The sequence below is a fragment of the Cibotium barometz genome, chromosome 38 (genome assembly GCF_041138505.1).
Source record: "Cibotium barometz isolate CiBa-2024 chromosome 38, ASM4113850v1, whole genome shotgun sequence".
Lineage (NCBI taxonomy): Eukaryota > Viridiplantae > Streptophyta > Polypodiopsida > Cyatheales > Cibotiaceae > Cibotium > Cibotium barometz.
The window spans coordinates 44,599,340-44,618,972 of record NC_141083.1 but is presented as its reverse complement, the minus strand read 5'-3'; the positions used below and the strand labels follow the sequence as shown (position 1 = coordinate 44,618,972).

The window sequence follows — 19,633 nt, the reverse complement described above, 5'->3', positions numbered from 1 at the left end:
GAATCATGATTCTTACATTTGGGAGTGTTAGTACTTGAGGTAGTATTATGAGGAGCAAGTTTGGGGTTGTTTTGAAGGCATGAGATATAGTTTTTAGAAATTGGAGGCCATTTACAACCAAGAATCACATGAGGATGCTCTCTTATGTTGATGTGACATGTCGCTCACTACTATGCTATGTGGATATGGTGCCAAGCACTTACACATGAATATCCAACCATATGGAATGTCTAAATGCCACAAGGTTTCGAGAATGAAACCTATGGGTGAGGATGGTTTGTAATGAAGTGCTAAGGCATAAAAAAGGTAATGGACCAAATAAAAGGGGCCATGTGTGCAAGAGACTAGGGTTGGCCACTCAAAGCATGGAGTGATAACATGGGTGTGGGTCACCATCCTAGGGCAATAGCCAAGAAGGCCAGGCATGAGCACCAAAAATACATGAATGTCTATAGAGTGAATATGATCAAAAAAAGGGTACAATGTCCATGAGCCCTATGTCTTATATAGGATCCCCTAAAAGTACACATGTAAATGTCCCTAAGCCCAAGTGCCTAGGCCCCATTCCCCATGTACATGTGCTCAACAAAATCACCATGTGTAGAACGTCTAGACCATCTAGCACAAACATCCTCCTCATAAAATAAATGTCTACACTGGCTAGGTAATAACATCTAAAGCTCAAACATCCATATGTGACATAAATATGATGTGTCATCATAGCATGATGTCGGTGAAGAAGGATCTAGAGGTCGAAGCCGCGATGTGCCAAATGTATGTATGAACTCGGCAAATGATATGTAACTCCTCACCTGAAATGGCAAATCAAGATAACGGCGATGAAGCCAGAATGATAGGATACGAGCAAATATCGCACGATAAGGGTATGAGATGGAGACATAGTGATGTCGACGACGAAGATGGTGGGTAGCACGGCAATCATAGGCAGGGTAAAAGTACCATTTCACACTATAGCTACATGCTATTGGATTGTGTTATACCTCTTGATGGTATGGGACATCAAGGTAGAGGTATGATGTATTTCATTCATGATTCATATGTGTATCCCTTGGGCTCGGGGGTGGTTGGGTGGTTGAGTTTATGCCTGATTTATGCATCTTTATGCGCATAACAATTATCTAGAGAGATCTTAGGGTTTTGACAGTGGTATCAGAGCAATCTCTATTTAATTGTTGTTGATTTTTTAAAGTAAATTTTAATATTTACAAATAAAAATGTTATTTTGTTGATTTGTGTTGATGAATTTCACGTGGATCATCGATATGGCAATTGGAATGCGTGTTACTACAATTCAATGGACGAATCGACGTTGCGGGGGAATTCCGTGAGTTTAATGCTATTTTTTCCTATTTTTATGGTTTAAAATAAGCATTAATGGAAATTTTTACAAAAACACCACATATTTTATGGTGGATATTTTAGTAGAATGGACTCCCTAAATTCTTGGAATTTTTTGAGCATTTTTATGATTAAAATGTATTTTTTATACATTTTTGCGGGTTTTTCCATGAGTTTGCGATCAAATTTCTGTCGATTTTCTACTGAAATGCAGTAGGGGACAGCATGTTGATGCATGAAATGCTCTCCCGTGTGCGTGGGATCCTCTCCGCCTCTCAATCTTGATTTTTTCTTCTTTTTTCCGTGAGAATTTCTCTTAAAATGGATTTTAAAAAACATTAATCATAATTAATGTTAATTATGATTAAGAAATGTTTAATTAAAAACTTTAATCAAATGATTAAAGTTAACCATTTAACAGAGAGGGGATGAGAGAGAGAAATGGAAGGGAGAAGATGGAGAGGAAAGAAGGGAGGAGAGAGGGAATTTCTTACTCTCTCCTTCTCTCAGTCATCTGCGCGTAGACCCGGGGGGGCTGCGCTGCAGCCAACCGGCGAAAAAATCGCCCCTCCCTTTAAAAAATCAAAACCCAAAGCTTATTAAAGCTTTTTTATTATTATTATTTTTTAAAAAATAATAATAAGTTTTTTATTATTTTAAAAAAAGCTTTTGATAATATTTCAAAAAAAAGCTTGAAAAAAGCCCGAAAAATAGTAAGAAATTATAGAATTTGAGATAAAATTCTCTGAAAATTTCTTCTTGAAACTTTTTGGCTTTTCATCTTCCAGAAAATTTTTGGCTTTCCGTTTTCCCGAAACCGTTTGGCTTTCCAAATTGCGGAAAAACTTTTGACCTTCCGTATTCCGGAAACTTTTGATCTTTCACATTTTGATTTTTTTTTGTCTTTTCATTTTCCCAAGAAACTTTTGGCTTTTCACATTCCGAAAAAACCGTTGGAATTCCGAAATTTTTTGACCGTTCGTATTCTAAATGCGTTCGGGGTAATTTAATTTTTTTTTTCAAAATTAGTAAAAAATTAGACAAAGGTTATTTTAAATTTCAAAAAAATGTGGGGTTGGTGTTTGGCATGTGGTGTGTCCATTCGGGCACCCGTGACCATTCAAATTCCTTTAAAATATATATTTTTTGACTCAAAAAATTAGAAAAATCCATTAAAATTGTAAATTTTCATTGGATTTGAGAATTGTCGGGTGGAATTGGAAATTTCGTGTGAACGATGGGATTCTCAGGAAAAATTAGGAATATTCTAGATATTATTTTTAAAAATCCTAAAAATTGGTATTTTTAAAATATCAATGGTATTTTGGCAAATTCAATTGCTATTTTTTTTTGAAAAAATATAGTTTTGGAATGTCATAAGATAGGTTTGGTGGAATTCAAAATTATCATATTTTGAGGCCCTATAAAATTAGAAAAAAATCATGATATTTTTTTTCTCGAGAATTTAATATTTTCTGGGGTTATTTAATGTTGAAGTATGTTTTCTCATGCTGACATTAGATAGATGTGGGTTATTCGCATATTATTAATAAGGGGATGCTATTTGAGCATACCTGGGTATAAAGATTCTGTACCACCCAGTTAATCCTAGGAATCCTCTTTTACATCGTATTAATGGATATTTATGTTTGGATTAATTCTAAACGATGTATTCATGTAAACATTAGATAGATGCGGGTTATTCGCATATTATTAATATGATTATACCTCGTATTAATGGATATTTATGTTTGGATTAATTCTAAACGATGTATTCATGATTTTTTACCATTGTTTAGCCATTCTTTTGGACATGTTCCTTAATTTCTTTTGATGGCTATAATTTGCGTTCAAAGTGTGTTTCACCTCTGACACTTTTCCATGATAATTTATTTTGCACTTATTTAAGTGTGGATTGTGCTTAATTTCTTAAGCCTAAGACAAATTCTATCTCATGGGTTAGTTGATCGATTTATTTTGGGGAATTTTTATTGAATGTTTTCCAAGTTATATATGGACTCATCAGTTTCTGCCTAGATTACTTGTGTCTAGGGCTTTTTTATTGAGTGCTACACACATGTGTTTCACTTTCTTACTTTGGAGTTTTATTTGAACAACACAACGTTCATATACTCCAGATTGATGAGTTGGCCACCAATTTTAATGCTTCTTTTGGCATGATTAATGTCCATTAGATGGTATGCATTGATTTTTATGATCAACTATGGTTTTCATGGATTCGAGGAGCTTCTATGCTTTTATCCATGGTTTTATAAGGATCTTTTGATCTTTTGCATAATTTCATGTGCTTTGAAGAAGGTAGCATTTGCCTTCATTTTTTGCACGTAATTTTGGACTATATTCCTTGTACTCTTGTACATATTCCAACTCGGATACCTAGTTGCTTATGTATCTAGGCGAGTTATTTTTCTACCCTAACTTTATTGTGTTTTGGGTAGTTATCATTAGAAAGGCGCCAATAATTCAAAATTCTTTTCTAATGATGTACTCGATAAGGGTTATTCCTTGATGTAGTCGCAGGTATATAGAGACATGTTTTAGTATGTGAAAGTCTGGATAAGGCCATCTTATTTCTTTTATACAAGATTTTATTCATATTTCCTAGACGGCATACTAGGGAGTTTTAAATTATAGTGTATATGCTTCGTGCATATGTCTCTAGAAAATCATCATATTGGGAAAAATATCTTCCAATGATGAAATTTGCCTATAACAGTTTTAAATATATGGCTATAAGTCGAGCCAGTAGACATGATACTAATGTCATAGAGGACAATCTTGAGTATTATTAGGATATTCTTAAGGTTGGATTTTGATATTAATAGATTGAAACTACCTCCACATGTTAGAGTTCATCTAGTCTTTCATATTAATAGATTGAAAGGGAAACTGGGAGGTGAGGATAACACAGTTACTCCTCAAGAACTCGTTGAAGTCGAAGATTTATCCTATGTTCCACATGAACCTGATAAGGTTCTTGAATTCAGGGAAAGGAAATTTTTTAGTTGACTAATCCCTGAGGTTAAAATTAGGTGGAAAGATAGGGAAATTGAGGATTCGACTTGGGAGTCGGTTGAGATTGTTTAGCGCAGTTCTCCTTCTTTTCATTGCAAGAGTGCAATGTTTTGAGAGAGGGGAAGTATGTTATATGTACATTATGTGTGCTATGTTATATGCACATTATGTGTGCATATACTAGGAGGCTAACCCACATTAGGCTTGTGAGCATGGGAGCATGGGAACAAGCTCTAGTGGAGCATGGGTTAGGACTAACCTTAAGGATTAAAGTTAGGGTCAGGTATCCAAGGATCACACATGGGGAATGGAAAGTCAAGAGTCACTTAAGGGCCCTCCTATATAATAGGGGCATGGGGCACACTCAAGGAGGCTTAGGGGCTTGGAGGCTTATACTATGGTCTCTTGTGTAAAGGTCCATATCTACTCACCTACCATTTCACACTATAGCTACATGCTATTGGATTGTGTTATACCTCTTGATGGTATGGGACATCAAGGTAGAGGTATGATGTATTTCATTTATGATTCATGTGTGCATCCCTTGGGCTCGGGGGTGGTTGAGTTTATGCCTGATTTATGCATGTTTATGCATAACAATTATCTAGAGAGATCTTAGGGTTTTAACACCCTTTAACCTAGTAATTACCTTACAAGGATCTTTGAGAACTTCCCTCACCTACGTTATTGCCTACACCATTAACTTGAAACATAACCCATAACCATTAACTTGAAACATAACCCATCACCACCAATTATGTTAACTTAGTTCCTCATTCGGAACTTATGCTTCTTCTACACACAAATGTAGTCCTATCATCCAATCATCCAATTGAAAGGGGACGGAGAGAGACCTGCTCATTAGAATAAAATAAAAGTATATTTTTATTTGAAGGCATGCTATTTATAATGGCATCATTTTTTTTAATACTTCTTGTTTTGGTGCATGAGAGGCCATAGGTGAAAGATATACCTATCTTGCCAAAATCACCCAAAGATTTGCACTTGGTCCATGCTGCAGATGGTTTGGTTTCAACCATGTAAAGTTAGTATCAATCTTTCTCCTAGGCAATGAATCTTTCCTTGCTTCCTAGTCTACCACACTTAATAAGCCATGGGTGTGTGACAAGTGTTAGCCACACCCATGGTTGAGAATATTGGTCTTCCTTGGATTTGAACTTGTGCTCTTCTACTGCTAGACTAACTCATCGAGAATGTCTTATGGACAATAGAGCGTTTTTATGCTTTTTGTGTTTTTAAAAGTGTATATACACATTCAAATGCTACGAATTCTACAAAATATAAAATGAAGAGTATGATAAATTCTATTGATATAATCTTGATAACTTATTACACAATTTGAATTAATAAAATCTTTAAAAACATTTTAATTATGAGATCTTATTATATATTAAATATTAATTTTGTATATAACAAGAGAAGAATCAATATGTTGTAAGTGGCCTATAATTATTGATTAGAAGGAGAGGAGAATATATAAAAATATGAATTTTCAAAAATCTACACAATTATTTTTTGACATTTCGAAGCCAAAATTAACAAGATAATTCTATCTACTACAAGGGGCCATAGTTAGAATATTGTAGCTTTTATTTTGGGAAGACAAAATTTTAAAAAATCTACACAATTATTTTTTGGATGGAGTACTGAAAGACTAGATAAGTTGTGCTAACCGCCGCTAAAGACTAGAGCAGGGTAAACGACAAGACAATCCGTTCATTGATCGAAGTCTTGAGCGATTGGGGGGTTCAGCTTAATCAAGCGTCTAGGCATCCTAGTAAGATGCAGAACACTGAATCCCATTCCGACCTCAATATGTGGAAAGGAAAACTCTGTTTTGCTTTACATCTATATACGACAATCTATTCCATTCATAAAACAGCCAAAATTAACAAGATAATAATAGGGGCCATAGCCGTAAGAATTTTGTAGATTTTGGAAGACAAAATTCCAAGGCCATTGGCTGGCTTAATTATTGCAACCTTTACCCTACCGAGTAGAGGTAAAGGGTTGATTTTCAAGACTTTAGGCCGAGTAAGGGAAAAAGGCAGCTTCTTTGTACAAGGTGGCTATGGCGACTTCAGCTGCTCCTTCGGCGCCTGCACCGTGTCTCTCGTCTTGCCAAAGCCAGCTTATCTCTCTACAGCAAATGCAACTGCCATGGAGGAGGAGGAGGAGGGCGTCGCTACTCGTCCCTTCTTTCACTGTGGCAAGGGCACGTCGGGACTCTACTTATTCCACTTTCACCGGAGATGGAAAATTCATTGATGCAGGTAGGCTCTGTGTGTGTGAACGCATGATCTCATTTGATGCTCTGCTCTTTCAAAAGGCCAAGCTATTTAACATAAAAAAAAATTCCAGGTCGGAGCTCCAAGCCATTGCATCGTAGGAAGGATATAGAATGGCCAACAAGGGCTACCACCACAGAAAGCAAAGAGGTATGAATGCCTAGTTATGCTGGCTTGAACCTATTTACACACACACACACACACACACACACACACACACACACACATCCTTATTTACCTGTTTGACGGTGTTTACACACACACACATACACCCTTATTTCCACGAGATAGGATTGGTAACCTATATACAATTCAAGCCGTACAATTTCGTAGATCTCTGTTTTTGGCCTGTCATGGGTAGGCCTTGGTGTTAGGTTATTCTTAAAAAATGGGCAAAAATAATTTTACAAAAAAAGAACTAAATAATTTCTCCTATCGGTTAAATATACTTGGTGCTACATATTATGATTGAGGCCCTAATCCTAATTTTAGGCTCGAGAGATTGCCTTATTTTTATATGGTTGTGCACACATAACTTTTAGTATCCTGAAGCTTTCACTTTTGTGAAAAATTAAGGTAGGCCTGTAGTGTCTTCTACACTTGTTTTTGTTACAAGTGGAAATGGTAAGTCCCATCTGCAAGGGAGAAACTTTTGCAAGTCCATTTCTGACGTTTTTAGATTGAAATCTTATAATGGGCATCTTCGAAAACAAATGCCTCCAAACTTTTTGTTTTTAGCTTTTAATTGGTAGGCTACCCTTTCTCTAGCAACCATGTGTGTAAAAGGTGGCTTGCTTTTCCACCCATCTCCCCTAGCAATGTTTGGGCAGTGGGTGGTAGGTGGGGGAGAATATATGCAAACATCCTCAGAGTACATAGAAGTGCAACAAGACTTGATTGTCTCTAAACAGAGACTAATTCCTATGTTGGGATCATGCATTCTTGTAGTGTAGATACACTCGTAATTTGAATTGTGTTCTGAATTATCAAGGTTATATCGTTCATCAATGTTTTGCTAATGAGAAGCTCTCTTTATTTTTTGTTTCTTTATGATTTGTTTGCCATTTTTCCTTATTATCAAAGGGTTGCTGGTCTGATTGGTATAGTGTCACATGCACCCATGCATTGAGGTGCTATGTGACACACTGGCTCATCATCAGTGCTACACTTGTCTAGGAGTAGAACCCTTAAAAAAAACTAAAAGTTATGTGAGTGCACACCACCGGACCCCTGATGCGCCTTCTTCCACCCCGTCTGGCTGTGATTGAAGCACCAATAGGCTGCCTTGCTTGCTTGCTTTGTTCGCCCTCTACTTGGTGCCTTTTGGCCCTCTTCCTTGTTCTTTGGCTAAGCGGCCCTTGCACACACAAGGGTACAAAATTTGCAAAACACAGCATTGATGAAAAAAGTACAAACCTGAGTGATGACGATGGGGTTCTGGTTCTTATGAGAGAAAAAAGAATTGCAGCCTTTCTTTCATCAAAACCTAATGCTCTGATATCAATGTGTCATGTGTGCTTGCAGAAGCATGTTTATGATTGATTGATTGTGATTAGTGTCTAATCAAAGACTTAAATACGTGCACAACAAACTTCTTCTTCTTCATGCTCAATACCCAGTAGAGAGAGATGACCTAATCTACCATGTATTACTAACATGAAGTATATACAATGCTGAATAGAGATACTCAATGGTAGCAATGCTCTTGAGCTCTCAATGACTCAATGATGACTGACTGATCAATGATGAATATGATTGAAGCCTAGACTCCTATTTATAGTGTCTAATGTTGGTGAGTTGGCTACCAACTCTACCAACCTTAATAATAATGTCCAAGTAAGTGTGTTCACACAATAACCCAATGACTTTGTCCACACTAAGCTGCTCATTGGGCGCCTAGACAATATTACAATGATCTGGCACAATTGGCCTTACAAACACATGAATCTGGCCATGTATTCAACCTTTGAGCTAGTCAATGGATAGAAGCATGTACTCCTCAAGCTGCAGCTTGATACAGGTGAACTCTCCAATCTTCTCAATCAAGTTATCTGACTCATTGATTGTAAGCTTCTCCAGATTTGACTCCAATTTGGTAATCTTCATTGTCGAAACTCTCCCATCCCCCTTCTAGATCTCCGTCCACATCTGATGAGCATTACTACGGTTAGAGACAAACTGTGCCTGTATAGATGGAGTCATGCAATGAATGATAATGAGACGAGTCCGAGCATCCAATATGCTTCTCAAAGCAGGGTCCACCAAGTGAGGTGTGGAGATAGCCATCCACACACGAGCTCCTTCCAGCAATAATCAAGTGTAGAAAGACCATGTATGATAGTTGGTTGCTGGTAGCTTCATGGAGTCACCGACTTGGGGAGGATTGTAGGATGGTATATGGGTAGGGGTGGGAGCAAGACCTGGATGAGAGAAACTCAGAGAAGAAAGATTAGGAAGAGGAACCACCTATGGAGTGGGAGGAGAAGATCCAGGTTGTGATGGTGCTGGAGTATCAACTGGAGAAGGAGTAGCAGTAGAGAAATCTCTTGAAGCCATGTCCTCCGACAAGAAACCTTCTCTGAAGCAAGAGGGCTGTAAAAAAAAAACAGCAAATAGCCTCCTCTCACCTCCTCTCAAGTTGTGCACAACAAGAGGAGAGAAAGAACAAAGGGAGGGAGGGTGGGAAAAGAGAAATAGAGAAAGTAAATCTCGCAAGAACTCTGTCCTCAGCACCTAGAAGAGAGCTTCAACCTCCAACAGCAAAAACGCAGCAGTACAGATGCAAAAAACGAAGCAAATTGATGAAGCCTCTGTGCCAATAAAAAAAAACGTAGCACCTTCTGCCTGTGGATCAGCGTTGGGCTTTGATACCATGAAAGAAAGAGCAAACATAGGTTGTCGGTCCAATGCACAAACTGTAGAAGGCTGGGAACAGTTGATTGTTGCTGAAAATGAGCACGAGGGAAGCTGGTAGGTGCTTACAAGCATAAGAGATTGTTGCTACAGCCAATGACCTCCAACAGATACGCAAAAAATGAGATGGAATATGAGGGGAAGGGTGTGCACCCTTATATATCCCTCCTATGAGCTTGTTGGCCAGCTGTAGCAGGCTGATGGCTGTCAATAGCATAAAATGCTATAAAAAGCCTAAAAAATGGTAGAAAAATCCTAAATAATATCTACAAAAATATGCTAATGCAAGGTCTCATAAAATGACCAGTACAAGCATGAAAAGGTACATGTAGACGCTCTGTAGATGATATATATTCCAACAAGAATCATGTCCTCCTGAGTGTGCAGGTGACAGCAATAAGCCGACAACCTATAGATAACCGACTTGATGTGGGTGTGCGTATATAAGCCGCCCTCTGTTGCATGCGCAGAAGCCTTGCTTTACTAATCCACAACCCTAAGCTTGATTAAGAACAAGATGTTGATTTAAACACGATTAAGATAGAGGAGAGAGAAGAAGAGAGAGAGAGAGAGTTGGTGTAGGTTTTCTTGTATTTCATATGGTACAAAAAGGTGACTTTATGTCTGTACATGGTTGAGCCCTTGGTTAGCCCCAAAGGGGTTGACCTCTGACCCCTTACATGACTTCTATTGATGACTATAATGATGGAATGATGAATGAACTGTGTAACTACTGAATGATTGAATGAATTATGACTTGATGCTTATATATGTGTTGGAGGAGTTGGTTGGCAAGCATTCACTGCTGTAGGCCAGTATTAGACCAGAAAATAGGCATTAAATACCATAAAAAGCTGCACTTTGACTTGATGCTTGCCCCAGATTGCTGGCCTTCAATAGGGTGCTGCCGACTGGTTGCTAGGGTCTTGGGCTGGCTGCTGCCGACTGTTGCCTAAGGGCATATATGGCTGCCGACTGGTTCCCTAAACCCTCCATGATGATGCTTATGCTGCTGAGGGTGACCCTGATGATGATGATGATGACGATGATGGTATTGCTGATTCTAATGCTGATGATACTGATGGTGCTACTGCTGATGGTAATGCTTATGTATGGTTTTCAACCAAGATCACCTGTTACAGTAGGATTCTTAGGACTTCAGCATGATGCAGCACGTAATTTTTTGCAAGATGTGCAGGAAATGTTACAAGTTGCAAAGGAATCTATTAGAAGTGCTCAAGACCGAGACAGGTTTTATTCTAATAGACATCGTTCACCTAGAGAGTTCTCTGAAGGAACGATAGTGTATTTGCGAGTTCCGAAAGATTTCGAGACTTTACGGACAGGTAGATCTCCGAAATTATCCCCTAGATACTGTGGACCATTTCGTATTACACGATGGATTGGTTCAGTTGCATATGAATTGGATTTGCCTTCTCATGTGAAAGTTCATCCTGTATTTCATGTCAGTAGACTTAAGGAAGTACTGGGTGGAGGAGATCAGTTAGTTACTCCTCACAAGAAATTATAGATGTCGAGGACATGACATTTGTTCCGCACGAACCTGAAAAGATTCTTGGATTTCGTGAACGAAGATTGCGTAATACGCTTATCACGGAATACAAGATCAAGTGGAAGGATCGTGTTGAGGAGGACGCTACATGGGAGACATTGACTACTCTTCAGAGAGATTACCCTGGCTTTTTAGTGAGCTCAGGAGTGAGCTCTTAGAGGAAGGGGAGTATGTCATGTGCACAGTGTGTATCTACCGTGTGCTATACGCATGCAAGACTAGTTTCGAGGCTTGGGGAAGCTTGGAACTAGGCAGGCTGATTGACGAGCTGAGTTAGGGAAATACTAACGGGCGGGCACCCAAGTATGGACGGGCGGGCGCCCAAGTGTGGACGCTCAGAGCCTATAAAAGGGTGGCCAAGGTTAGTTATTGTATTATAGAGAGTCTCGCGAGTTTGTGAGAGCTCTATGGTCTTGGAGCGTGGATCTAGTGCAGACATGCACCTGCTTTATGTAGCCGAGGCTAGCAGCAATCTCGAGGCCCGCGAGGGCAGCTTCGTGGCGGTATGGGACGTCACGAGGAGGAGATTGGTCGGTACGTCAACCTAGTTAGCTCAGCTCGTGGCTCGGTGGGGACAGTCAAGACTGTGGGCTTGCCCATCCGTGGGGATTTGACAACTGTGGAAGAAAGTGTGCCAACTGAGGGTACCGTGACAGAAAGTACTCGAAATGAGTAAGGTGCAGTGGCTCGCAGGTGAGGAAAATAGTCCAGATCGCCCAAGTGTCGAGTTCGGTTACATGCGGGCTGCTGACATGTATGCGGTACACCTGTGAGGCCGGGGCTACTGGGATAGGAGAGTCTGGGAGACTTGGAATCCACCCAGCATCGGCGGAAAGTGGCACCGGTTCCGGAGTGGGGGCACGAGGAGGGTTGTGTTCGGGAAGAAGAGCCTCGGGGATCTCGTCGATGTAACTCAGGTAGGAGATGTGCATGTCGGGCTCCTCCGGCAAGTCCATGAAGCATGCACGTAGATGGCGAGAGCGCACACACAGTGTGGCGTGGGCAGAGCCTGGAGAGGAGATGCAGGCGAACGTGTAGTTGGCGGCATCATGACAGCCGGGGGGAGGATGGTCGCCGAATCACCAACGGAAAGGGGGGCACTTCACACCCGTGTTGAATCGCCAACGGAAGAGGGGGGTTCGGTTCACACGGGCGCATGCTCCTTTTTTTTTTTTTTGATTAGAGAGACCCAAGTGCCAATGTTATTGATTTTTGTTTTTTTTTTAAAAATCGTGTAAAGGTGACGGGGCTTGGATCACGTAGCCGACAGGAGGAAAAGGTGCGCCGCTTCGAAAAGGCGCTGCCAGCTACTATGCGAAGAGGGGGAGGGCGGTCTATATTCGGCGGTGAGGGGCTCAAGGCCGGCAGCTGCGCGAAGCAAGCAAGGGGCTCACGGCCTGCAGCGAACGAAGCGAGGAGGGGGGCGGGTGCTCCATATTCAGTAGAGGGGGGGGGTTCCTGCCATGCAGCGAACGACTACCACCACCGGCAGCAGGGAGGGGGGTAATCCAGGTATGCAGCAAGGGTTCCCTCGCTGAAACACACACGGTGCGTGTGTATGGGTGTGGATTTTTTTTTTAAACCATCACCATGGGCAAAGATTTACGCCAAGTCCACCATCGCTCCGCTGCTTCCATACAACACCAAGAAGAGGGGTGGACGAGGGAGTGCCGCGGAGAGGGTGAGGGCTTCACAACCCACGGGTACCACGGGTAGGAAAAAAATTTGCTTGGGGATTATGTTGTTAATCGTTCATATTGTGTACTAATTACTACTTAAGTACTTAACTTAGAGAACAAGAACCTTCAGGAGAACACTTGAGAGAAGATTGAATTGACTTGAATTGATTAAACTGAGTACAATAGGTCTCTTATATAGGAGATGAAGAGACACATTTGAAGAGGCATGTCCTTAGATGAAAGGACATGACCATAGACGAAAGGATACAACTTTAGGCTAAGGGATGTGTCTATTCGATGTAGAGGCACAACCATTCATCAAGGGATACAACCATTCGTCGAAGGGATGTGGCTATTCGATGAAGAGGTACATCCTTTGGCGAAGAGTCGCAACCAGTCAAGGGCAGGGGTTCCCTTGGCTGGTTACTCTTTGCATCTGCAAGAGGAATCAGCACAGCTTATGTCATTTGCGTGCAGCCGATAGGCTTTTTCTCTTGCTCTCCAAGCCTTGCTCCAGTCCATACTGCCCATAGCACTCTGTGCTCCAATCTCTGATTCTATCTGGTTCATACTCTTTATCTGGTTGCCTCTTCTGGACCAGCATCTGAGAATGTCCATGGCATCTTTCATGCACGTGACACCTCTCCTCCAAGGTGTGTGGTCAGAGCACCTACACGGAGTGCAAGTGGTAGAGTGGACATGACGCCTGGTTGGCAGGGCACTTATATCTACGCCAAGGGTCATGTGGACTGACACCTTGTTGGCATGGAACCCAGTGGAGAGTAGCATGCGTTTGACGTCATCGAGGATTGGGGAATGAGTAAATTGCTCTTTGGAGTTGGATTCGACTTGGGAGTATGGAGAGAGACACATGATTATGATATGGACTTATGGGACTGTTTTATCTCATCCATTTATTTTGGGACATGATTTTGATATTGGTATTATGGAGACTTATTTAGTCTTGCCCATTTATTTGAGATATGGATTCTTTCAGTCATATTGGAATTTTGAGTCTTGTCTTGACCACTTGATGGGACATGCTTATATCTTGGATATATGGCTTGAAGCTTAAAGTTGTGGACAACTTTCAAGAAGCTGGGGAGGATGTTTACATGGGTTTAGATAAACCCAAGATATTGTATCCTTTTTAAAATTTTCAGCCTCATCTCGTAGTCTAGAAAGTAGCTTAAACCTTTGGTTTTGAGCCCAGCTCTTTCCATGCAGAGTGTGATAGATGTTCACCTAGGAGTTAACTGGTATATAGTCGCTGTTTATGGTTGGATGGCCTTCATTTGAGGACTCTGTATGACTAGATCCGGGCTCATCCTTTTGGATGAGAACAACCTTGCTTTCTTGCAAGCGAGCTGTCACATTTGCGGTCAACTGTTTAAAAAGGTCGGGAAGATGTCACGAGCCTAGACATTTCCCAGTATGAAAGGTGTTTGGTGGACTTCAAGACGTCCGAATATTTGGAAAGAACAAGCTTTGGGAATGGGGGATTATCTTGGAATACAAAGGATCACACTCCTAAAATTTAGAAGAGTTGCTATTTTTAGCCCGACTTTGATGTAAATTCTGTTCGCGTCATTGAATTGAGCATATACCAAGAGTTGCCAAAAGTACCTATGACAAATGGGCTACTAGTTGGGATATTTTTAGGGATAAAGATTATGGGAGAACCCATCTCTTAGATTGGGACATGTGGCAAGAAAGTGGATTAAAGTGAGACAAGTGGCCTCACACTTGTCAAGAAAGTGGATCAAAGTGAGACAAGTGGCCTCACACTTGTCATTATAGCCTTCTCTTGCCATTTTAGCTCATGGGAGGCCAAATCTATAAATTGGAGCCCTCTCTCTTCATTTGAAGCAGGTTCTCTTGTTGCACACTAGTCTCTACCACCGCTACAGGCTGCCCTAATGATTGCCACTCTCTTTCTCTCTCTCTTGAAGGCACCATGAAGAATACCCTAGAAATCGTAATAAAATGATTAAATATGAAACCGATCCCGTTAAGTGGGAAGGACTCCGTTGGACACCCACACGCTTAATAGCACAACTTTAAAACCACAAATTTGAAATGGACAACTTAAAACAACTTGAAAATTAAATGAAATGAAATGGAAAGATGGACATCAGCACTGGGGCCGGAACGGGCCGACCCCCCCCTCAATATATGATATATTTATTGGGAGTATTTAATGAATACAATGCTCCATGGGTTCTGAGAACCAAATAATGTCCATGTACATATGAAAACAGTACCAAACAAATAGGCTCGAATTTCGATGAAGAAAACTCGAAGCAGAACGACCACTAGTGTGGCCCAATCTCTACGGTCCTGTGCTTTCACTGGACTCCGCGGAGAGCGCCTCACTGGTGTTCCGAGACCACGCACAAACAGGCGCTCTCGTACTAACGCCTGGCTCTCCCGATCTCAGCACCTTTGGACCGAGGTTCGCCAATACAGCTTGGACAACCCGGCACCGAACGGGTGTTGGCCGAGCGGAATGAATCTTTTATCAGATTTAAACATAAAATACTTTATTCAAATCTGAAAATCACTTACTTGTAGATGGTTGATATAAGACCAAAACTTGTGGTGTTTGTGCAGAAGATGAAACCACCCAAGAGATGTGAAGTTCCTCAGATGAAAAGTCAATCGCCTCGTGGTGCACCTAGTGCTGCCACCAAGTTAAATACACCCGCAAAAAGCACAGCCTTCAAGTTTGCAGCCACCTGTAGGAGTAGGACAATAGGGTAGTCTGCTGGCGAAAAAATGCGCAGCCTGCAGAGCCAAGAGAGTCGCCTGCAAAAGGGTCCTGGAGTGCAGCCTATCAGCAACCGCCAGGGAGCATGTGGAGGGGCTTGGCTGCAGTGGAGGTACAGCCGTACAGAGGGAGAGTCGCCTGCTGTAGGTGGTACAGCTGCACAGAGGGAGCCGCCTGTGAGAGCAGCTGCAGCACTTCAGTGTCACCTGGAGTTGCCTGCAGGAGATGGCGTGGAGGAGCAGCCGATTAGACCCCAGCCGCCTGGTTGTATGCAGCCATAAACAGCCGCCTGCTGGGTGTGTAGTTCAGCTACACCTGGCTGCAAATCTGCGCAGCCCACCTGTAGGAGAGGTGATGGGATAGGCGCCTGTAGAAGATTATGCGCAGCCTGTTATTAAGGAGGCAGCAGCGAAGAGGTGGTAGTGATGATCGCCGGGTGATAAACATGCGCCAGATAGAAGTGATTCCTCCTACGCTTGATGAAGAGGGTCCCCTTGATATAAAATATTAAGGTGTAGTTAACTCTTGATGTCCACGCATGCATGTGGGGGGATTAGTGGGGGTAGGTGACCATGCCCACCCCCACACTCACTTAAAAGTGGGGCTCCCCACCTTGGCCCCAAAGTGGGTGCCCAAAGGGGGTGCCCACTTTTAAATAAGTGTGAACCCCTAACCTTATAAAATAAAGGGGTTAGAATAAAATAACATTAAAACAACATGTACCATATACTTACCACCTGTTCACATGCACTGAAACTCGTCAGAATACAGGGCAGACTTCACGACTCACTGGCAGGCGTCCCCGCTCAGTAAGTAACACGTCAGGCAGGCAAACACACAAATACATGTCATGCGAAAACAGTTTCAAACATGCAAATCATGTGTGCATGTGCAAATAGTAACAGGGACATATCTCCCGTTCATGGAACAAGTACAAAATATCTGTCGGCACAAAACTGGCACGACATAAAACATAAAAACCTGGTCTTCCTATGGAGTGACAGTCCCATAGGTAAGACACAGTTCCAGGCACGAGTTTCCCTATGGTGTGACAGTCCCATAGGCAAAACACGGCACGAATACTGGCTCTTCCATGGCGTGACAGTCCCATGGATCGAACACAGTCCAGGTCATACACGGGTGGCACTGGTCTGGCTCCCGTCCATACGACACCATCATGCTAACACACGGGTGGCACCAGTCTGGCTCCCATCCATGTCAGCAAAATACTGGCCTCTTCACACGAGATACCAGCCTGGCCTCAAGTGAACGAGACGCAAAAACTAGGAATGGACCAAATGGTCGGCCAATTGGTGACATCCCCCCGGGCTTCTAAAGAGTTGACCTCAACTGAAAAGCCTCAGGATATGCCTGCAACAATTGCGGATAATCTGCAAAATAATCCTCATTTACCCATTTGGCATCAATAGGCAAATAATTCTTAAACTTCACAAGGTATCTCCTGGAAAGCTTTCCTGCAGGTAGCTTTCTCTCCTTGTGAAAAACAATCTGTTCTGGCTGGAGGATCTCCTCAAGCTCTTCAATCTCTGGCGGATCTTCTGTGACAGGCTCATCAGGATCTGGCCCCACATATTTCCGAAATAGACTCACATGAAAAGCATTGTGAATCTTCCAATGACTAGGTAAAGCAAGCCTGTAGGACACTTCATTGATTTTGTGAATCACCTTGAAGGGTCCATAATAGCGAGGAGAAAGCTTAGGATATGATCCTTCTCATCCTGGCCTCTTCCGAAGCCTAGCCTTCTCAAATTTCAGCAATACCCAATCACCTTCTTTGACTTCCATGTCCCTTCTATGCTTGTCAGCAGCCATTTTATGCTTATTCTGAGATCTTGCAATGGCTGTCCGCACCTGACCAAAGGCAACATCCAAGTCACGAACATATTCATCAGCTGCAAAAATCTCATCCTTTGTACGAAGGATGGGTGGCAAGACTACTCTGCCATAAATAATCTCAAACGGAGCCTTTCCTGTGGAAGCATGGATTGTATTGTTGTAGGCAAACTCAACAAGTGGAAGATACTTCTCCCATGCACTCTTTTGATCTGCCACATAACACTTCAATAAATCCAACACGGCTGAATTTGCAGCTTCACTTTGGCCATCCGTTTGGGGATGATAAGCTGATGAAAACTCAAGCTTAGTACCCATATTATCAAACAAAGCCCTCCAAAATAGGCTTGTAGTCCTGGGATCTCTATCCCCAACAATGGATTTAGGCATACCATGATGCTTGAAAATATTAGCAAGAAAAAGCTTTACCATATGATCAGCTTTGATGGTTTTCTTGACAGGCAAGAAGTGAGCTTGCTTGCTAAACCTGTCCACAATAGTCCAAATAGCATCATTCCCATGCTGGGATCTGGGCAAATCCATAATAAAATCCATCGTGATACTTTCCCAAGGTTGCGAGGGAATAGGCAATGGCTGAAGCAAACCTGGAGGCTTTTGCCTATCAAATTTCACCTTTTGGCAAGTGATACATGCACGCACATAAGCCTCAATGTCTTTACGCATGCTTGGCCAAAAGAAATACCTCTGAATCATGCGAGTAGTAGGCATAATACCTCGATGACCAGCATATGGTGGAGCGTGATATTCGTCCATAACCTTTGGACGCAGATCCTTCACCACACATAGGCAATTATCCTTCATTAGATAACCCTCATTGATAACATAAGAGGCATGTGAATGACCAGCCATCAAATCAGTCCATATATGGCAAAAGTCAGCATCCAAATGATACAAATCTCTCATAGCAGATAGATCTCCATGAGAGGCCACTGAGACTGCAGCAACATAAGGCCTCCTAGATAGTGCATCGGCCACGACATTTTTCTTTCCTGGAGTATGCACAATCTGAAAATGAAACATGGAAAGAAAATTTGCCATTCTCATCTGCTTCTCTGAAAGCTTAGTTTGAGATAGAAAGTATCTCAAGCTTTGATGATCTGTCTTGACTACAAATTCAGCCCCAAGAAGGTAGTGTTTCCAAATCTTTAAGGCGTGAATTACAGCCAAGAGCTCTTTCTCATAGATATCCATATGAAGCTCAGCATCATGCAAACGACGGCTCTCGTATGCAACTGCATGCCCTTCTTGATTTAGGACAGCTCCTATGCAATCACCACAAGCATCACATTCAACCACGAATGACTTATGCAAGTCAGGAACAATCAATACTGGACCACATATGATCGCATGCTTGAGCTGCAAGAAAGCATCCTGTTCCTTTGAAGTCCATTTGAAAACAGTTTTCTTCTTCGTGAGATCATGTAGAGGAGTGGCAATCATGGCGAAATGCCTGATGAAACGCCTGTAATACGAACATAATCCCAGAAAACTACGTACTTGATGTACGTTTTGCAATTCGGGCCAATTCCGAATAGTCTCGATCTTTGCAGGATCCATTGTAACTCCATCTTTGGATACAATATGTCCCAGATAATGAATCTCTGAAAGGAAAAACTCACTTTTCTTGGCATTGACGAAAAGTTTATGCTTCCGCAACTCTTCGAACACTGTGACCAAATGAGTTCTGTGTTCCTGCTCATTCTTGGAGGAAACCAAGATATCATCAAAGAAGACTCCTGTAAACTTGCGATGGGTTCGGAATATCCTATCCATCATACGATTAAAGGTAGCAGGAGCATTGGTGAGACCAAAAGGCATTACCAAGAATTCATATAATCCGAAAGCTGTCCTGAATGCAGTCTTATGGACATCTTGTGGCACCACGCGTATCTGGTGATAACCACTCTTCAAATCAAGTCTGCTAAAGCAAGCGGAACCATCAAGCTTATCCAAGATATCATCAATACGTGGAATAGGAAATCTGTTCTTGATGGTAAGCTTGTTCAAAGCTCTATAGTCCACACACATACGGAATGATCCGTCCTTCTTTTGAACAAGAAGCACAGGAGAGCAGTAAGGTGAGGAACTGGGCTGAACCAAACCTTTCTCTAAAAGCTCG

At 41.8% G+C, this 19,633-nt stretch overlaps 1 protein-coding gene across 3 annotated transcripts in view; it reads left to right on the top strand.

Annotated features, from left to right (window-relative positions):
- The first annotated feature begins 6,317 nt into the window (after positions 1–6,317).
- Positions 6,318–19,633, top strand: part of PUR4 (purine biosynthesis 4) — a 79,074-nt gene continuing 65,758 nt past the window's right edge. For all 3 annotated transcript variants that reach the window (XM_086777826.1, XM_086777827.1, XM_086777825.1), the window contains exons 1-2: positions 6,318–6,689; positions 6,778–6,854. In XM_086777826.1, the coding sequence (XP_086633952.1) occupies positions 6,488–6,689; positions 6,778–6,854 (279 nt within the window). In that variant the 5' untranslated portion in view covers positions 6,318–6,487. The remainder of the gene's footprint in view (positions 6,690–6,777; positions 6,855–19,633) is intronic.